The 16630-nt window shown below is 43.5% G+C and overlaps 1 protein-coding gene across 4 annotated transcripts in view; it reads right to left on the bottom strand.

The window, feature by feature from the left end:
* Window positions 1-16630, bottom strand: part of SLC35F3 (solute carrier family 35 member F3) — a 266391-nt gene that overhangs the window by 90514 nt on the left and 159247 nt on the right. The window contains exon 1 of one of the 4 annotated variants that reach the window (XM_065589030.1): window positions 10336-10581. The exons of 2 other annotated variants lie outside the window; for them this stretch is intronic. Coding sequence is in view for 1 of the 2 variants with exons in the window: in XM_005291204.5 (XP_005291261.2) it covers window positions 9957-10032 (76 nt within the window). In the remaining variant the exon portion in view is untranslated. Of the gene's footprint in view, window positions 1-9956; window positions 10582-16630 lie in introns of those variants that run through there. One more of the 4 variants, XM_005291204.5, reaches the window with a different exon arrangement.

Here is a 16630-nt window from a genome sequence, read left to right as displayed (position 1 = left end):
TCCAGGCATTTATACTGAGCTCACTGCAGGTGTAGGTGAGTTCATACTGGAAGAGTAGACATGCTGATTACAGAATTAATCAAGGACATGAAAAACTTCAAAAATAGGTATACACTTCTATCAACAGTATCTGTCTGTCTTAGATATTTCTAAAATTCCTGTCTGCTTTATTAAACTAGAGACAGAAAATGTTGCTATGGGTGATTCAGTTTATTAAAAGAGTACCTACTCTTGATCCTAGGGCCCACTAGTTTCTCACATGTTAAATTTTGACTTCATTTGATTGTGGCTAGTTAAGAAGATAAAGGGCTGAATGGCAACTAAAACTGCTCACAACACTTTGCTTATCTGCTACAATTTAGAATAAGACTTTTGGAGCAGCTGTTGTCTGTCAGCTGGTGGTCAGACACTTGAGTAGACTTGACAAATTAGCAGAGCCTTTGTTGGCTGGACTCACTGAGTGAGCATGCAAGTCCCATGTGATATGGCAGCTAAGAACCCAGCAAGGACCCTTGTCATCTGTAGGCAGCAGCTTTACCAGAAGAACTAGAAAAAAGCTCCACTCTGGCAATCTCAGTAGTCATGCTGCTCGACTTGCCTTAGCAGGAAGTCACTCTGCATAGCAAAGAGCACACTTACCTGCGGGGATCCTAGTTTTTGTTTTATCTCCAATTACTCTCTTGCTGTCCTTTCAAAAAAAAAAAAAAAAAAGAGAGAGAGAGAGAAAGAGAGAGAGACTTTTGTAGATGTTAGAAAGAAATGGCCTTCACTGGTGCAATTACATCCCACTGTTCCCCATTTGGTTCTGTCAATTGTGGAGGTCAAATTCATGTGTTTTCAGTGCAAAAGACATTCCCTTCTTTGTTGAAAGTTGCACTGTGGAAGCTGAGATGACTATGGAAAAGGCAGATGCTGGTGTTTTAAAATGATATTAGGTTTGGCCTACACAGCTTTTATATTCTCTGTGGTTGAATTATCCAGCCCAGCCACATTAATTGCATATTCTTATTACAATCTCATATGTGATGACTCATGGGATCATGTTGAATAATCAGCTGAACATGATCTTTCAGTGCAACGCTGTGGTCAAAAGGGCTAATGCAATACTTAGATGTATAAACAGGGGGAATATTGAATAGGGAGGTTATATTACCTCTGTATTTGGCACTAGTGTGACCGCTGCTGGAATACTGTGTCCAGTTCTGGTGTCCACAATTCAAGAAGGATGTTGCTAAATTGGAGAGGGTTCAGAGAAGATCAAGAAGAATGATTAAAGGATTAGAAAAGCTGCCTTTTAGCATAGACTCAAGGATCTCAATCTATTTAGCTTAACAAAGAGAAGGTTAAGAAGTGACTTGATAACAATTTGTAAATATTTACGAGGAACAAATATTTAATAATGGGGCTCCTCAATCTCTAGCAGAGAAAGGTACAACTTGATCCAATGGCTGGAAGCTAGACAAATTCAGATCGGAAATAAGACATACATTTTTAATAGAGTGGGTAATTATCCACTGGAACAATTTACCAAGGGTCATGGTGGATTCACCATCACTGGCAATTTTAAAATCAAGACTGGATGTTTTTAAAAAGATGTGATCTAGGAATGATTTCAGGGAAGTTCTATGGTGATATAGAGCAGGTCAGACCAGATGATCACAATGATCCCTCCTGGCCTGGGAATCTATCAATATATCTGCTGAGTATGTTATCTGGCCAACAACATTAATAGTGATACTGGACCAGATTTACCCGCATTGCTCCAAGAAGGTACAAACTGTACCTCACTATATCAGCAAAAGATTCTGGGCCCAGTGGAGGAATTCATTTCTCAAGTTGGACAGGCAAAGATTCCAGTATCATTTATGCCAAGACACGGCAGATTTAAGTTCTACTGAGAGCTCCTCAAGAACCTGGCAATAGAAAGCGCATTGACACATTCCCTGGCTACTCTAGCAAGATCCTCTTTCTGGATAGGGCCACATACTTTAGGAGCAGCACTGGCTGCTGGAGGTTGTGAGCAGCATAGGGTACAATAATCAATGCCACGTCCTTCCTATTGTCTTTAGCACGACGCCAGCATCTCTGCCAGCAGAAGCCAATGCTGATCCTGGAGTGACTCTGCTCCATTATCTGTAGGATATCTGCTTCTTGAGGAATATTACCCAGTCTGATCTGCCATCTGAGAATTTAAGAAGGAGGTCAGATTCTGGGCTAAAGGATGCAGAGTGGTTCCTCTACCAGTACTTCAACTGAACAAAGGGAGCTGCTTTGGTATATTGCTCTATATCCTCTGCTGAGCCCAACATACAATGTGAAAACACATCTGCTACATAATTTATGTGCTTTATCAGTATGAAATTGTAGGGTTTCTGTGCTGGTACCATATCAGGCCATTACAGCATTTATGAACCCTATCTCTTCTTTATCATTGACTTTCATCTAAATGGAGGAATCTGAAGAACTTCCTTGCCATGAAGAGTCCTGCCTAAAAATATTATTTTTTAAGCTCCCTAGAGGGGAAAGGTGGGGAGACAGCATTTGCTTCTGTAGAAAACTAATACAATGTAAACAGGAAGCATCAATAGTAGATTTTGTGGACTGAAGTTTTGATTTTACTAGCCGTGTTCAGAGTTCTAGTGGGAGATTTTTTAAAATGAAATCAATTGACTAGCAATAATTTTTTTAGGCTGTTTGTTTTTTGGGAGTGAATGCTTGAATTAATTCAAGATGCCTAGAACAATGTTTTTTCAATCAGGGGTACACATACTCCTGGCGGTATGCAGAGGTCTTCCATGGGTATATCAACTCATCTAGATATTTGCCTAGTTTTGTAACAGGCTACATAAAAAGCACTAGCGAAGTCTGTACAAACTAAAATTTCATACAATGACTTGTTTATACTGCTCTATATACTATACACAGAAATGTAAATACAATATTTATATTCCAATTGATTTATTTTATAACTATATGGTAAAAATGAGAATGTAAACAATTTTTCGGTAATAATGTGCTGTGACATTTTTGTATTTTTATTATCTAATTTTGTAAGCAAGTAGTTTTTAAGTGAGCTGAGCCTTGGGGGTACACAAGACAAAACAGACTCCTGAAAGGGGTACAGTAGTCTGTAAAGGTTGAGAGCCACTGGCCTAGAAGATACCCAAGATGAATCAGGATGTGACTGGGTGAAATTTAATAGCCTGTGATAGACAGGAGGCCAGACTAGATGATCTAATGGTCCTTTCTGGCCTTAAACTCTATACATCTATTAATCTAAATTAAAACACTTTTTATTCAAATTGCATATGTATTCACATATGCATTTGCCTTTAAAAGTGACAAAGCATGAAGAAATATTCAATAACTATTATCGTCTGGCTTCACAATGCAATAAAGTTTCCACTTTAGCATTACCCAACAGTGTAGTAAGAGATTTCTGTGTATCTATCCGCCCTTAGCATAGAAATGGTCCCATTTATATTTTATTTACATGCTATTCGTGGCAGATATATTATATGTAATTGGTCCTCACTAGGCCTATAACTTAGGGTTTATTCCCTTAAGACCAGTGAGGTAGGACACAGTTTTAAAAACCAGTAAAGCATGATCAAAATCGAATCTCCAAGGAGCGAGCCTACGGCAACTAGAAAGAAGTTTGTATTGAGTCTGTTTAAGGACTATGAAAGTGTTGAGTCACTTGGGAAAGGTAGCAGGTGCTGTGTAGCACAGAAACCAACCACTCCACTGCAACAGGGTCTTGATCATCTGCCCAAAGATATTGTGGTATTAAGAGGGAACACTATGGGGAGATTGGTAGCCCCAGGCTCTCTACCCCATCCAGTTTCACCGCTAGGTCACTGGTTTGAATCCAGTCCCAGTTACTGAAAGTTGTTACCATCTGTCAGTGACATGTGTGAATGAGTTTGGTGGTTTCAGTTCTGATCACAAACACCACATCAGAGAAACCACTGAAGTTTCAAAATAGAGCCTTCTTCTTAGCAAAAAATTGGTGAGAACTAAAGCAGACATGTTGCAAGTTATTCACTGTAGACCCAGTCATGCATTCCTTGTGAAGTCAGTGGAAATTATGGATGCCCATGGAATTCAGGATTGGCTTCTATGCACATGGTATATTCCCAGTTCTGAAAGCATAGACCTCGACAAACATAAAAAACCAGAGGCGTCTCCTATTGGCCCATCTGTTGCTATATGTTTTCTAAATTACAGGAGCACAGGAAGAGTGTTTAAAGTGAAGTGCCACGCATTTCTCTCTTTTTCACAGCTTAGCCTCTTTATGTGACCCTATTAACTCTGTGGCTGAGTTCTTATGAGGCCTGATCCAAAGCCCAATGAAGTCAATGGAAGTCTGGGAAAAGCTTTGTATGAGCTTTAGACCAGTCCCATAGAGCATTGCCAGTCCTTCTACAGTATTTAGTCTCAAGTATATTTGTGCAACAGTTGAGGTAATTTCCTGAAAAAGGAAGTTTGTTATGAAAATCAAGATGGTCACTAAATTAAGGCTTGGCCCATGCACACTGATATCAGTGGGAAGAGTCTTATTGCATCCCAAAGCATCCTTTCGAGATAGAGGATCGTGAGTTGGTAGTTGGGAAATTTAGGTTTTATTCTTGTCCATGTGACAGATGTGCTGTTGTGAATTTAGGCAAGTTGGTTTTAATTTTGCAATGCCTCGGTTGCCCCACCTGCAAAATGGGAATAAGAGTTACCTACCTCAAAGGGGGTTTGCAGGGATTAATGGTTTTAAGGTGCTTTGAAAACTTTAAATAACAGATGCTATAGAAGTATCATTATTACAGTGATTACCATGTTTTTGCACTTGTGGTGAATTAATTTAACTTGAAAATGTATAACACATTAAAGTCCAAATTCTGGCCTTGGTTATGCTTGTGGAAATCCTGAATAATTCCAGTGATGCCAATGGAGTTACTCCAGATTTGCACAAGGCAGAATTTGGCCCTAACTTATCTAAACAGAGACAGGCAAATGCAACAATTTATAGAAGAGAAATATAACTTGTGATGTGAGCAGCTTCTGAACATCACTAGTTGCATTTCCATCGCTTCAGCTAACCTTCTGGCAAAAGTAAAACAATGTTTCCCTGTTAATTAACTAGAATGTAAAAGTATGAATGATTATAATAAATGTAATTAGAAAGAACTAAATGAGGTATAATTATACAACATGGAAAGTGTGTGAGGGTGTGGTTGTGGGGTGTGTGACTGAGATGCTGCCATCCCTAACTGAGGTAAATAAAGGGCAAAATACTCAGCGGCTGTGAATCTGAGTAGCTCCATGTATTTATACTTTTATGCACAATGCCTTTTAGTTAGTCCTTCTTCCTCTCTCTTTCTCTCTCTCCCCACATACAAATATATCTGACAAAGTCCTGAAAAGTCCAAGGTTATATTATGTACTGCAAATATAACGATTCACAGTTCTGAGTTTTAAGATGCAATAAAACTGTCAAATGATTTAATAGGTGAAAAAGTTATAACTTTTCATATCTTTTCGAGGGGGAAATTTCCAAAGGAAAGTTAAACTTTAGGGGAAAAGGGCTTGATTCTGAACTCCTTTACACTGATATAACTTCGTTGACTTCACTGGAGTCCTAATTTACCTGACAAGAGATGAACACCAGGTCCAAAATCTGATATAACCAGACAATTATCAGGAACAAAATAAACAGAGAAAACAATGGGCCAGAATAATTCCTGAATCTATGCTGACTTTTGCCAGTGTATAGCCTTGTGCACAGCTAGAAGTGGCAGTTGCAGTAGCAGAAAGAAGATACCATTTCCCGTCTGGTGTGGGCCCAGAGCTTGGAATTGGGTGGTATCGGTCAAGGAGGGGCATGGCTAGGACAGCTGTAGAATATACTGATAGTGATTTGGTGTATTCACTTTGCACAGAGAGGGTGTCCTGGAGCTTTTGGTGAAAGTCAAAGCTGCCCTTCTCTGGAAGACCCCAAGATGGAGGGTAGGAGAAAACACTAGCTACCCTTCCCTGGGGGTGAATACAGACACCAGAGTAAATTGCACCTCCATGCATCCATGGAGGTGAAGCTAGCTCACTGGCTAGAGAGACAAAGCATAGATTTAAGATGGCCACTGCATTACAGAAATTGCCTATAAAAACATGGAAATATGGACAAACATAAGCAATGGACACTGAGCCTATGCTTGGCAGGAGCTATACAAAAAATAAACAGGTGCAGCATCAGACACAGGAGAGAGGAGTATGGTTACTGCCTCTTTGAATGATATGTATATGATGTGGTTGTCTTTCAAAGTGCTGGTACAGCAGGCTCGGTGCATAGTGATGATTCAATCTCTGGGATAATTTGAAATGGCAGTCACGCTTCTGAAAGAGCACAAAGTCCTTATCTCCCTTTTAAAGCAAAGCAGCAACTGTACAGACAGAGAGGGAGGGAATGCTGAAAGGCATTACAGTAATGCATATCAATGAAAGGCTCCTCTTGGCTGACTAGCGAGAGGCACATTCCCTCAGGCTCCACCAGTTCCAATTCCTCCAAGTAGCTTTGGTGCTGGGCAGAAAAGGGTAATCACTCCTGCTAGCTGAAGTGGGGACAAACTTTTTTGTGTGTTGCTATTTCAGAATCAGCCTTGATTCCACTACACAGCTTGACAAACTTCAGGGCTCTCAGCCTGTGCTAAGCAGAGATCAGCTAGCAAAACGATGGTGTAGCACACCTTTGCAAAGGTGCAGCAGCAGGGCTGGGTATCAAAGCTTGTCTGCAATATACTTCGGTTCATTTATGTCTAGAACTGTGTTCTGTCTTTTTCATTAGCACTGTAAGCCCACAGTTTGCAAGAAAAGAGGTTCTGTGTCATTGGTAACCATCCCAAGAACTGCCCTGTTGATTAATTTGATAAGAGATGCTCTCACACAGAGTTGGTCTATCTCATGAAAAAGACATAAATGGCAAGAGTAACTCCAGCTGTTTCCATAAATCTCTGGTCCGTATCCTGAACCATTTAAGTACAGTGTTTTAAATTTTGCCATTCCATTACTTCAAGGGAAGCAGAATCAGGCACATAGAAACTAAAGCTGGAAAAAGCCAACTAGGTCAGCTAAGTTCTTGGTAGCTGATAATATGGTCTCTGAAAGTTGGTACACAGAGCTGACAGGGACAGGCTTGAAAGGATTCAATTTACAGCTCAAGGAAAGAGCAATCAGTCTAAAAACTCTTCCATCAAGAACTGGCCAGGAGATTGGCTACACACTGTCCCCAGAGGGATTACTGCCTGGGAAATAGAGCAACATGTATTCTGAATAAATAGAACCACTAGCCTTAATGTTGTGTGGTCTTGATTTTTCTTTTTCACCTTCCATTTATTTATTCCTCTTTTGTTCTCTCACCCCGTTTCTTCATTTCCTCCTCTTTCTCTCCATCTGTATTTCTACCATTTTCTCTCCTCTCCTCTCTGTTTTTCTCTTTCAATACTTCTCTTCTTATTCTGCTTTTCCTCCCCACTTTACTGGAACCCCCCATTTTTATTTCTTTTTCCTCCTTTGAGTGCTCCCGAATCTCAATCCCATTTCCTCTTTTCTCTCTCCCTCCTTTCTCTGATGGGCCTTCTTATTACCCGTCTTCTCTCCCAGTCCCTTTCTCTTCCTTTCCTCCCAGCCACTTTCTCCCAATGCCACATTGTCTATATTTGTTCCCAATGCCTATTTGCACTTCTTCTTTGTTCTTTCCTACAGTGACTGACTTGCTCCCTCTAGGACCCTCTTTCTCCCTCCACTGACCCTTTCCCTTCCCTGCCCCCATCATCTCTTCATTCTCTTTTTCCACATCTTCCCCATAGCCTCCCTCAGCTTCCTTCCTATGCTCCAGCACCTGGCCCACTTGTTCCTCTGATGCCTACTGCATTCCAGACCATGGTGCCTCATTCCTTGCCTTCCCACATGCCAGGCTACACTCCAGTGTCATTTCATAGAGCATAACCTCTTCGGGTTTCCCTGGTTGCTTTCCTCTGCGACTGCAGCTTCACTATAGACCACTGTAGACCAGAACACCCAGAGCCTGGTATCTGAATGACTGCAGGTTCCCCTCTCCTGGTTGCAAATTGCCTCTTGAAATCTCTCTGCACTTCTGCTAACCTTAGAGACAATCAGCGGTGCTGAGAGCCATTGAACTATTTGTATATTGGGAGCCATTGAACCAAGCTGAAACCCTGTATAGGATGGAAACCACTTCAAGCCAGGGGATGCGGCAGCACCCCTAGCACCTCTAGTTTCAGTCGGTATGGAGCCAATGTGCTTATTGTTTCAGGCCAACAGAGCACACCAGCTCTATCAGTTCAGCCTGAACAACCTCCAATGCTTCCGTTCCATCCACCTGCTAGTGTTGACAGATTCTGACCAATTACCAACTAAGTGGAAGGTCCAGTGGTTAGGGTGTGAGCCTGGGACTTGAAAAACCTGGGTTTAAGTCCTGGCTCTACCACGGATTTCCTGTATGACCGTGGGTAAATCCCTTAGTCTCTCCCCATCTGTCAAATGGGTTAAGAGCACTGCCCTGCCTCACAGGGGTGTCCTGCAACCAGTGCACAGTCAGTCAGTGTGATGGTGGCCAGGGGTGCTGGAATGATGGGGGTGCTGAGAGCAGGGCTGGCTCCAGGGTTTTGGCCGCCCCAAGCAGCCAAACAAAAAAAAAACCAAAAACCAAAAACAAAACAAAACAAAAAAAGCTGTGATCGCAATCGCGATCTGCGGCGGCAATTCGGCGGAAGGTCCTTCGCTCCGAGCAGGAGTGAGGGACTGTCCTCCGAATTGCCGCTGAACAGCTGGACGTGCCGCCCCTCTCCGGAGTGGACGCCCCAAGCACTTGCTTGGTAAGCTGGTGCCTGGAGCCGGCCCTGGCTGAGAGCCACTAAACCAAGCTTCAGAGTAGCAGCCGTGTTAGTCTGTATCCGCAAAAAGAAGAACAGGAGTACTTGTGGCACCTTAGAGACTAACGAATTTATTAGAGCATAAGCTTTCGTGGGCTACAGCCACTTCATCAGATGCATATAGCATCTGAAGAAGTGGGCTGTAGTCCACGAAAGCTTATGCTCTAATAAATTTGTTAGTCTCTAAGGTGCCACAAGTACTCCTGTTCTTCTTTAAACCAAGCTGTAAACCCTGTATATGATGGAAACCACTTTAAGTCAGGGGGTGCTGCAGCACCCCCGCACCCCTGGTTCGAGCACCTAGGATGGTGGTGTGTCTGAGGGGGAGTCATTGCCCAATGCGCCTTAAGGGCTTGGGGTCAGCTTTAGCTCAGTGCCAGCACAGTTGAAGGCAGAGTCGGCTTCCTGCTCTCCAAGGCTTCAGAAGGGGGCCGGGCAGTGCTGGAGGAGGCTCTGGTACAGCAGTGGGAATATCGCAGCAATGCACCGCAATGTAGCCTCCAACCAAACCCACCCCCCGCAGGAAAGCAGAGTCGCAGCCCCGCAGCAGGCAGACGATGTGGGCAATGAGCGGTTCTCCATTTCCTTTGAGGGCAGCATGTCCTTCCCCAAGCCAGCCCCTCCCCTGCCCGTTCCCCGCCCGGGAAAACTTAGCGCTAACTTGTGCCAGGCTCCGGCCCGCGCGGGAGGAGGGCTTGCTCCCCGCAGGAGGGAGGTGACGTTCAGCACACTGGACGGCGATGTCTGCATTGGCGAAATCCTCCTTCAATGGAAGTCGGCGGGTCCCTTCAGGCTAGGGCCCCCTCCTCTCCCCGCGCGGCTGCAGCAAACCCGCCCCTCGCCCTCCCGCAGGGCGCACCCAGCAGCAGAGCCACCCCGCCCCGCAGCCCCTCTCCCACCCAAGGAGCGCTGAGCTCCCGCCGCCGCACGTCCAGCTCCGCACAGCCGCGGACTGACCGGCGGGGTCCCCACGCCCCAATCCGCGGGGCTGCCGAGCTCCGCTGCGGCCGGATTTACCTTCCACTTTGGTGAGGGTAAGGACCGGACTGTTGCACGCGCTGAGCGGGGCGACCCTGGCTGAGTGTTTCTTCATGGTGAGCCCTTCTGCCAGCAGGAGCTCTCCAGCTGCTCGCCTACATCCTGGGGCCGGCTGCAGCAGCGCCCTCTGCTCCCGCTGCCTCCTCCAGCCAGCGCTGCCTGCTCTGCGGGCTCTCCCTGCCCCTGCGCGTCCCTCTGCAGCAGCAGCGCCCCGTCCTCAGGCTCGCCGCTGCCTCCCTCACCCCGCGCTCTCCCCTCTACTTTGAGGCTTGCTGCAAACAAAACGTCACATGCAAATCCCCACCCTCCCTCCCGCCGGCTTGGGCAGAAGGGGAGCTGCCCTGGCTCGCTCACTCACCTTTCAGTTCCGCAAGGAAGCGGACCCGCCAGCACAGCCCCCCTTAGCGCCCAGATGCTGTGTGGATAGGCCCCGTGCCCGTGCCTGACTGAGGGTAGCGGTGGACACTACTTAGGCGTTTCACTCGCCCGGAGCTATGGGAGCCCCCCGGGCCATTGCAGCCTTTCCAGGGACGAGCAAGTGATTCTGTCACCTTTGGAGTGGAAGGCTCTTATTTCCCCCCGCCCCACTGCAGACTTTGTGACAGCTTATGCGAACGGGCAGGACCAATACATGGAGAGGCAGACACAGACACACACACGTGCAGGACCAAGACATGAAGGGGACACACTCACACCACTCTGCCCACAGCAACACTGCACCCACTAGCACCTGTTACACTTTTTAGTGGCTGCAGAGCATGTGAAACTGACTCTCCAGAGACTGACACGATGACAGTTGTATGGATAGTGGCCCTTGTAAGCTTCCCTTCCCACCTCTGCCAGGGTCTCAGCACCCACCTGGGGAGAGCCCATCCATGATGCCTCTACAGTTGCTGCCAACCATTTTAGTGCCAATTGTTTGGGGGGCTATTTTATTTTGTTTTAGCACATATAAAATTAGAATGACTGCATATTTGATAGGTTTCAGAGTGGTAGCGGTGTTAGTCTATGTCAGCAAAATGGCAACTACCATCTTTTCATGTGCTGTGTATTTATACCTGCTACTGTATTTTCCACTCCATGCATCTGATGAAGTGGGTTCTAGCCCACGAAAGCTTATGCCCAAATAAAGTTGTTAATCTCTAAGGTGCCACAAGGACTCCTCCTTGTTTTTGCATATTTGATGCCAACCCCAGGCATCTGTCAGCTTTGGGCTCATTTTTAAACCAGTCTTGGGGGAAACTATTGCAGGGTTCTCACTGAGATAGGAGCCAGCATCTAAATCGTATTATGCTTCCTGGAATAGAAATCCACCATCCCTCCCCTCCCCACTCAGTTTTTCCAGACAGGCCCTTTCAGAGGTCCAGAGAGGCCTGGGCCACTTCCAGCTTTTGAGGCCCCTAGCCATAATAAAAATAAAAAATGATGACACATGAAAACAAAATAAGGCACCAAAGAAAGAGTGAAACACAATTTGAATATTTTTTTATTTAACAAATGTTTGTCTAGCCTTTTTCTGTGCAAATGCACTAATTATTGAGGAAAAATCTAGCTTTTGTGCAATATCACAGTTAATATTGAGCATGGCGAGCCCATTCAAATGCTCTTGTCCCATAGTTGAATGGTGATAGTTCTTTACCTGCTTCAACATGTTGAAGGTGTGTTCACCTGAAGCCACTGATACAGGAAAACTGACAAAAATACGCAATACAACTGTGATATTAGGAAACACCCCAGAGAGTCCAAGTTCGAGTATTTCTTGAAGCAATTCCTTTGGCTTGCAATCCAATTTAAAGTTCGTGGAATATATTCGTTTGAGGAAGATGACCTCGTCACTGAGATCTTTTGAGATTTCTTTGTTGTACCGTTGCTGAAATTGTTCAGCTGCAGAAAGTAGATCTTCATAACTCAGTCTGTTGAACTGCCAAAGAAACCCCAAAAGGGTACAAATTAGTCGCAGTGACTCATATCAATGTGTAAGACCTGATTGAATAGAGTCAATGATGACATGGAAGACATTGACCTTATAATGCTGTTCAGCATCCGATTCAGTAGGTAAGTTGCAATTGGTGGAGAACTCAGATGAAAGGCCAATTGTGACGGGTTAGATCACAGAAACCCCCTGGGGGTTGCCACCTGATGTGCCAAGACTACTTCTGCCCCTGCTTTCCTGCCCTGTCAGCTTAGGACTTCAGTGCCCTGCTTGGTTTGAGCCAGACTTGCTAGCCTGCTGCAAACCCAGACCCAGGTCTGAATCACATCCCCTAACAGCTGCAGGTTTACCTGAAAGCAGCTAGCAGGGGTGTTCTTGTCTTTAACACTCAGATGCCCAACTCCCAATGGGGTCTAAACCCAAATAAATCAGTTTTACCCTGCATAAAGCTTATGCAGGGTAAACTCATAAATTGGGTCACACCAATATTCTATGCTACTAACATGGACTCAGTCGCGATCGCATCCCATTGTTCACGAATCTGTTGAATGTCATTGATAAGACTTTCAATGTTACCTCTCTCAAAATCAACTGTAGCACTGCGTGCTTCAATTACCAGATTAGTTTGGTGGATCATTGTAAGTAGCTTCATCTACAAAGATGACATCAGAATGCATTCAAATTTGGATATGTGCTTCTGAATAGACTGAAGTTCAGTTCAAGCCTGTGCAGTGAGATTGAGTGATTCAAGCTCATTTAAAGCCTTTCTCACTGAATTCAAATGCTGCGCAACTGGTTGAACACCATCAATCTGCAGACCATCTAGTTTTGGACATCCCATGCAGTGAAACAGGAACATATTGCTTCAGAATTTCCCACCTCTGTGGACTGCTACCGAAGAGATTGTACATTTGCTGAACAGTTCCAAGGTAAATAATTGCCTCCTTGCATGATTCAGCACAGTCAACACCTACAAGGTTTAGTGTGTGGTTTCCACAGCTGGAGAAAATACAGTTTGAATTATGCTCAAGCAGAACTGTTTGTACACCTTTGTACTTCCCAGCCATATTAGATCCGTTGTCATAGGTTTGGCCAATGCAGACTTGAAAATCTAACTTAAAACCTTCTAGAATTGCTAGTACTCAAGCACCAATTTCTTTTCCACTTTTTCCTCATGAAATCAAACAAAATAAACCTTTCTTCAATTGAAAATTTTGAGCTGTCTACAATCTGAACATATCGAATAACCATAGTATTCTGTTCCTTGTGAGAACAATCTGGAGTGGCATCAACGATGATTGATGGTTCAGAGGAGGAGGATGGGAGAAAATGTGGGTCCTGTGACATTGATGGTTCAGGACCAGAAGTTTCATCCTCATCCTCTTCCTCATCTGACTCAAGTGAGAATGATTCTGGTGCGTCAGGAACCGGCAGTCCTTCTCCGTGGGGTACTGGGCGTATAGCTGATGGAATGTTTGGATAATGCACAGTCCACTTTTTCTTCTTTGACACACCTTTCCCAACTGGAGGCACCATGCAGAAGTAACAATTGCTGGTATGATCTGTTGGCTCTCTCCAAATCATTGGCACTGCAAAAGGCATAGATTTCCTTTTCCTGTTCAACCAATGGCGAAGATTTGTTGCACAAGTGTTGCAGCATATGTGTGGGGCCCACCTCTTGTCCTGATCTCCAATTTTGCAGCCAAAATAAAGGTGATAGGCTTTCTTAACCATAGTGGTTATATTGCGCTTTTGTGATACAAAAGTCACTTCACCACAAACATAGCAGAAGTTATCTGCACTGTTCACACAAGTACGAGGCATCTCTGCTCACTTTGGCTAAACAGAAATGTGTCCCTTTGCAAAATCAAACACTGACAAATAAGAGAGCACGACACTGTATGATTTCTAGAGCTGATATAGGGCAATTTGTTCAGCAGAGTGATGTAAGCTTCGTTATGATTGCATCATCCATGACTTCTAGGAATAACATGATGCAATTCATATCATGTATGACGCAATACCAGCTTCAGATTGCATCATTCATTGTTTTGTCTAAAAAGCAAGTACTGTCCAAACCCAGTCCTAGATTTATTCATAGATCCAGTCAAAGATGTATTTTAGTCATTTCTGGTTTAAATTGAGATCCCTTCCCTTTATAACTCACTTATCCTCCGCCATTCCCAAGTCAAGGGTCGTATATACTGACCCAATAGCATATCTTGAAAACTAGAGCCAATCAACAATTTTAAGCATCATTTTCATTCTCAGTGACCCAGAGTTAGTAAAGTTTGACTACATTTATTTCAGAAGCATTTTGGCTGTAGAGCAGTGTAATCTCTAGATAATTCTCAGTCTGTAGCTTGTTTGTGAGCAGTTGGTTGTATTTAAAAAATTGAGCTTTTTTTGTGTGTGTGGTTATTTGGAATGTTTTTATTTCTAACTAGATACACCTACTACCTGTTAGAAGCCTGTTTCTTGTGCAAATGCTGGTAATGCTGGTAATTTTGAATATGAAGTTTGTTCTGCAAATGTGCTGCAAAATTCACTCCAAATGTGCTGTGTTGGTGAAAACTCACCAGTAATTTGCGAGTCTTTTATATTCACAGGACTCTAACACAAAAGAATCAAGAGTCTAGTCAATGCAAATTCAGTAAGAAGTTTTATACTCAGTCAGTTTTAGTTTTATTTTGCAATATTTGCCTCACTGTAATGACAATATCTTTCTGATCTTTGCCTTCCCAACATCCATTAGCACTACAGTAACTGTGAAGGAACTTTGTTAGTTATCAGAGTAGCAGCCGTGTTAGTCTGTTTTTGAAGTTTTTCTGTTGTAATATAGCCACTGTTGAACAAAACCACTAACCCAGGAACCTATCCTTGTAACAAACCCCGATGTCAACTCTGTCCACATATCTATTCCAGTGACATCATCATAGGACCTAATCACATCAGCCATACCATCAGGGGCTCGTTCACCTGCACATCTACCAATGTGATATATGCCATCATGTGCCAGCAATGCCCCTCTGCCATGTACATTGGCCAAACCGGACAGTCTCTACGCAAAAGAATTAATGGACACAAATCTGACATCAGGAATCAAAATACTCAAAAACCAGTGGGAGAACACTTTAACCTGTCTGGTCATTCAGTGACAGACCTGCGGGTGGCTATATTACAACAGAAAAACTTCAAAAACAGACTCCAACGAGAAACTGCTGAGCTAGAATTGATATGCAAACTAGACACAATCAACTCCGGTTTGAATAAGGACTGGGAATGGCTGAGCCATTACAGACATTGAATCTGTCTCCCCTTGTAAGTATTCTCACACTTGTTATCTAACTGTCTGTCTGTACTGGGCTAGCTTGATTATCACTTCAAAAGTTTTTTTTCTCTTAATTAATTGGCCTCTCAGAGGTGGTAAGACAACTCCCACCTGTTTATGCTCTCTGTATGTGTGTATATATATCTCCTCAATATATGTTCCATTCTATATGCATCCGAAGAAGTGGGCTGTAGTCCACGAAAGCTTATGCTCTAATAAATTTGTTAGTCTCTAAGGTGCCACAAGTCCTCCTGTTCTTCTTTTTGTTAGTTATATGTCTTCTGTCATTTCACTGGTGTCCACAGAGCTGGATATCAGATGAAAAAGGAAGTCATGGCAGCTGAATGAAATCTGGTTCCAGTTGTTTGCCAGACTGTATGAACTTGGAAGAGTTTGATTAATAATTCCTATCCCCAGTGTATTTCAGATTCTCTCACCAATGGAATGGTATAACCCAGTTCTTAGACATGGATATAAAGAGCCCTAGTGGGAATATCTTGCCTGTAGGTTTTTTTCAATTAGTTTTTAATGTTTATTGCTTTTGTGAGCAGTAAAGAAAGATCAGCAGGGTGGTGCACTTTACTAAAGTCATAACTTTCTCTCTCAAACAAATTCTGAGTCAGTCACCCACTTTTCTGGCTTGAGAATGCTGCATTTCAAATAACCCTGGTTGCCTCTCCCTCATTTTGTCACACCAATAAAATAAAAAGCTTGTTTAGGTCTTGGACCTTTAACTTTAGATTATGTAAGATTCATTTTTAGGTTTTGTTTTATGGTGTAGTCAGGCAATATCTATGTTTTATTTCAACTTGCAAATGGGAAAATATCTTGTCACCAGCTATTTTGATTTTTATTAAAAGTGAATTTAGTGTTCCTGAAAAGGTAACAGATTTGAAGACAGGAGCACTAAATTTATACAAAGCACAGGCAACAGTGATGTGTGCTTCACTACATTGCTCTGTCAACGTGCTTCAGATCTAATTAGGCAGAAAAAACATCTCTATGGGTGAAAAGGAAGGTTCAGACTCTAAACTCATTCAGTCTCTGACCTTTCTGCTGAGTTTGCCAATAAGACTGTCCATTAGCACTACAGTAACTGTGAAGGAACTTTTTAGAAGGTGAACAGCCAAGAGGCATGGACAGAGACCATCAACTCATTTTACACAGACCATTTGGTCTGTTCTAACCTATGCTGGATTCAAAAGCTTCACAAATGCAATACAGTTCCCTGAAGCCATTGTCTCAGTGGAATCCCATGATTCTCTCACTCTTAGAGTAGGTCTCTGGGCCCTATCCCCATGTGGACCGGCCATGATTACTCAGCAGGTCCAGTTGGCCTCGGCACCTGCCAGTCTTCCCTTTGGGAATGCTGACCAGTGGTTAATACAG

Source organism: Chrysemys picta, chromosome 3 (genome assembly GCF_011386835.1).
Source record: "Chrysemys picta bellii isolate R12L10 chromosome 3, ASM1138683v2, whole genome shotgun sequence".
In the NCBI taxonomy this organism is placed as follows: Eukaryota; Metazoa; Chordata; order Testudines; family Emydidae; genus Chrysemys; species Chrysemys picta.
Note: the sequence above shows the minus strand (reverse complement) of the source record. Positions and strands in the feature narration are given on the sequence as shown.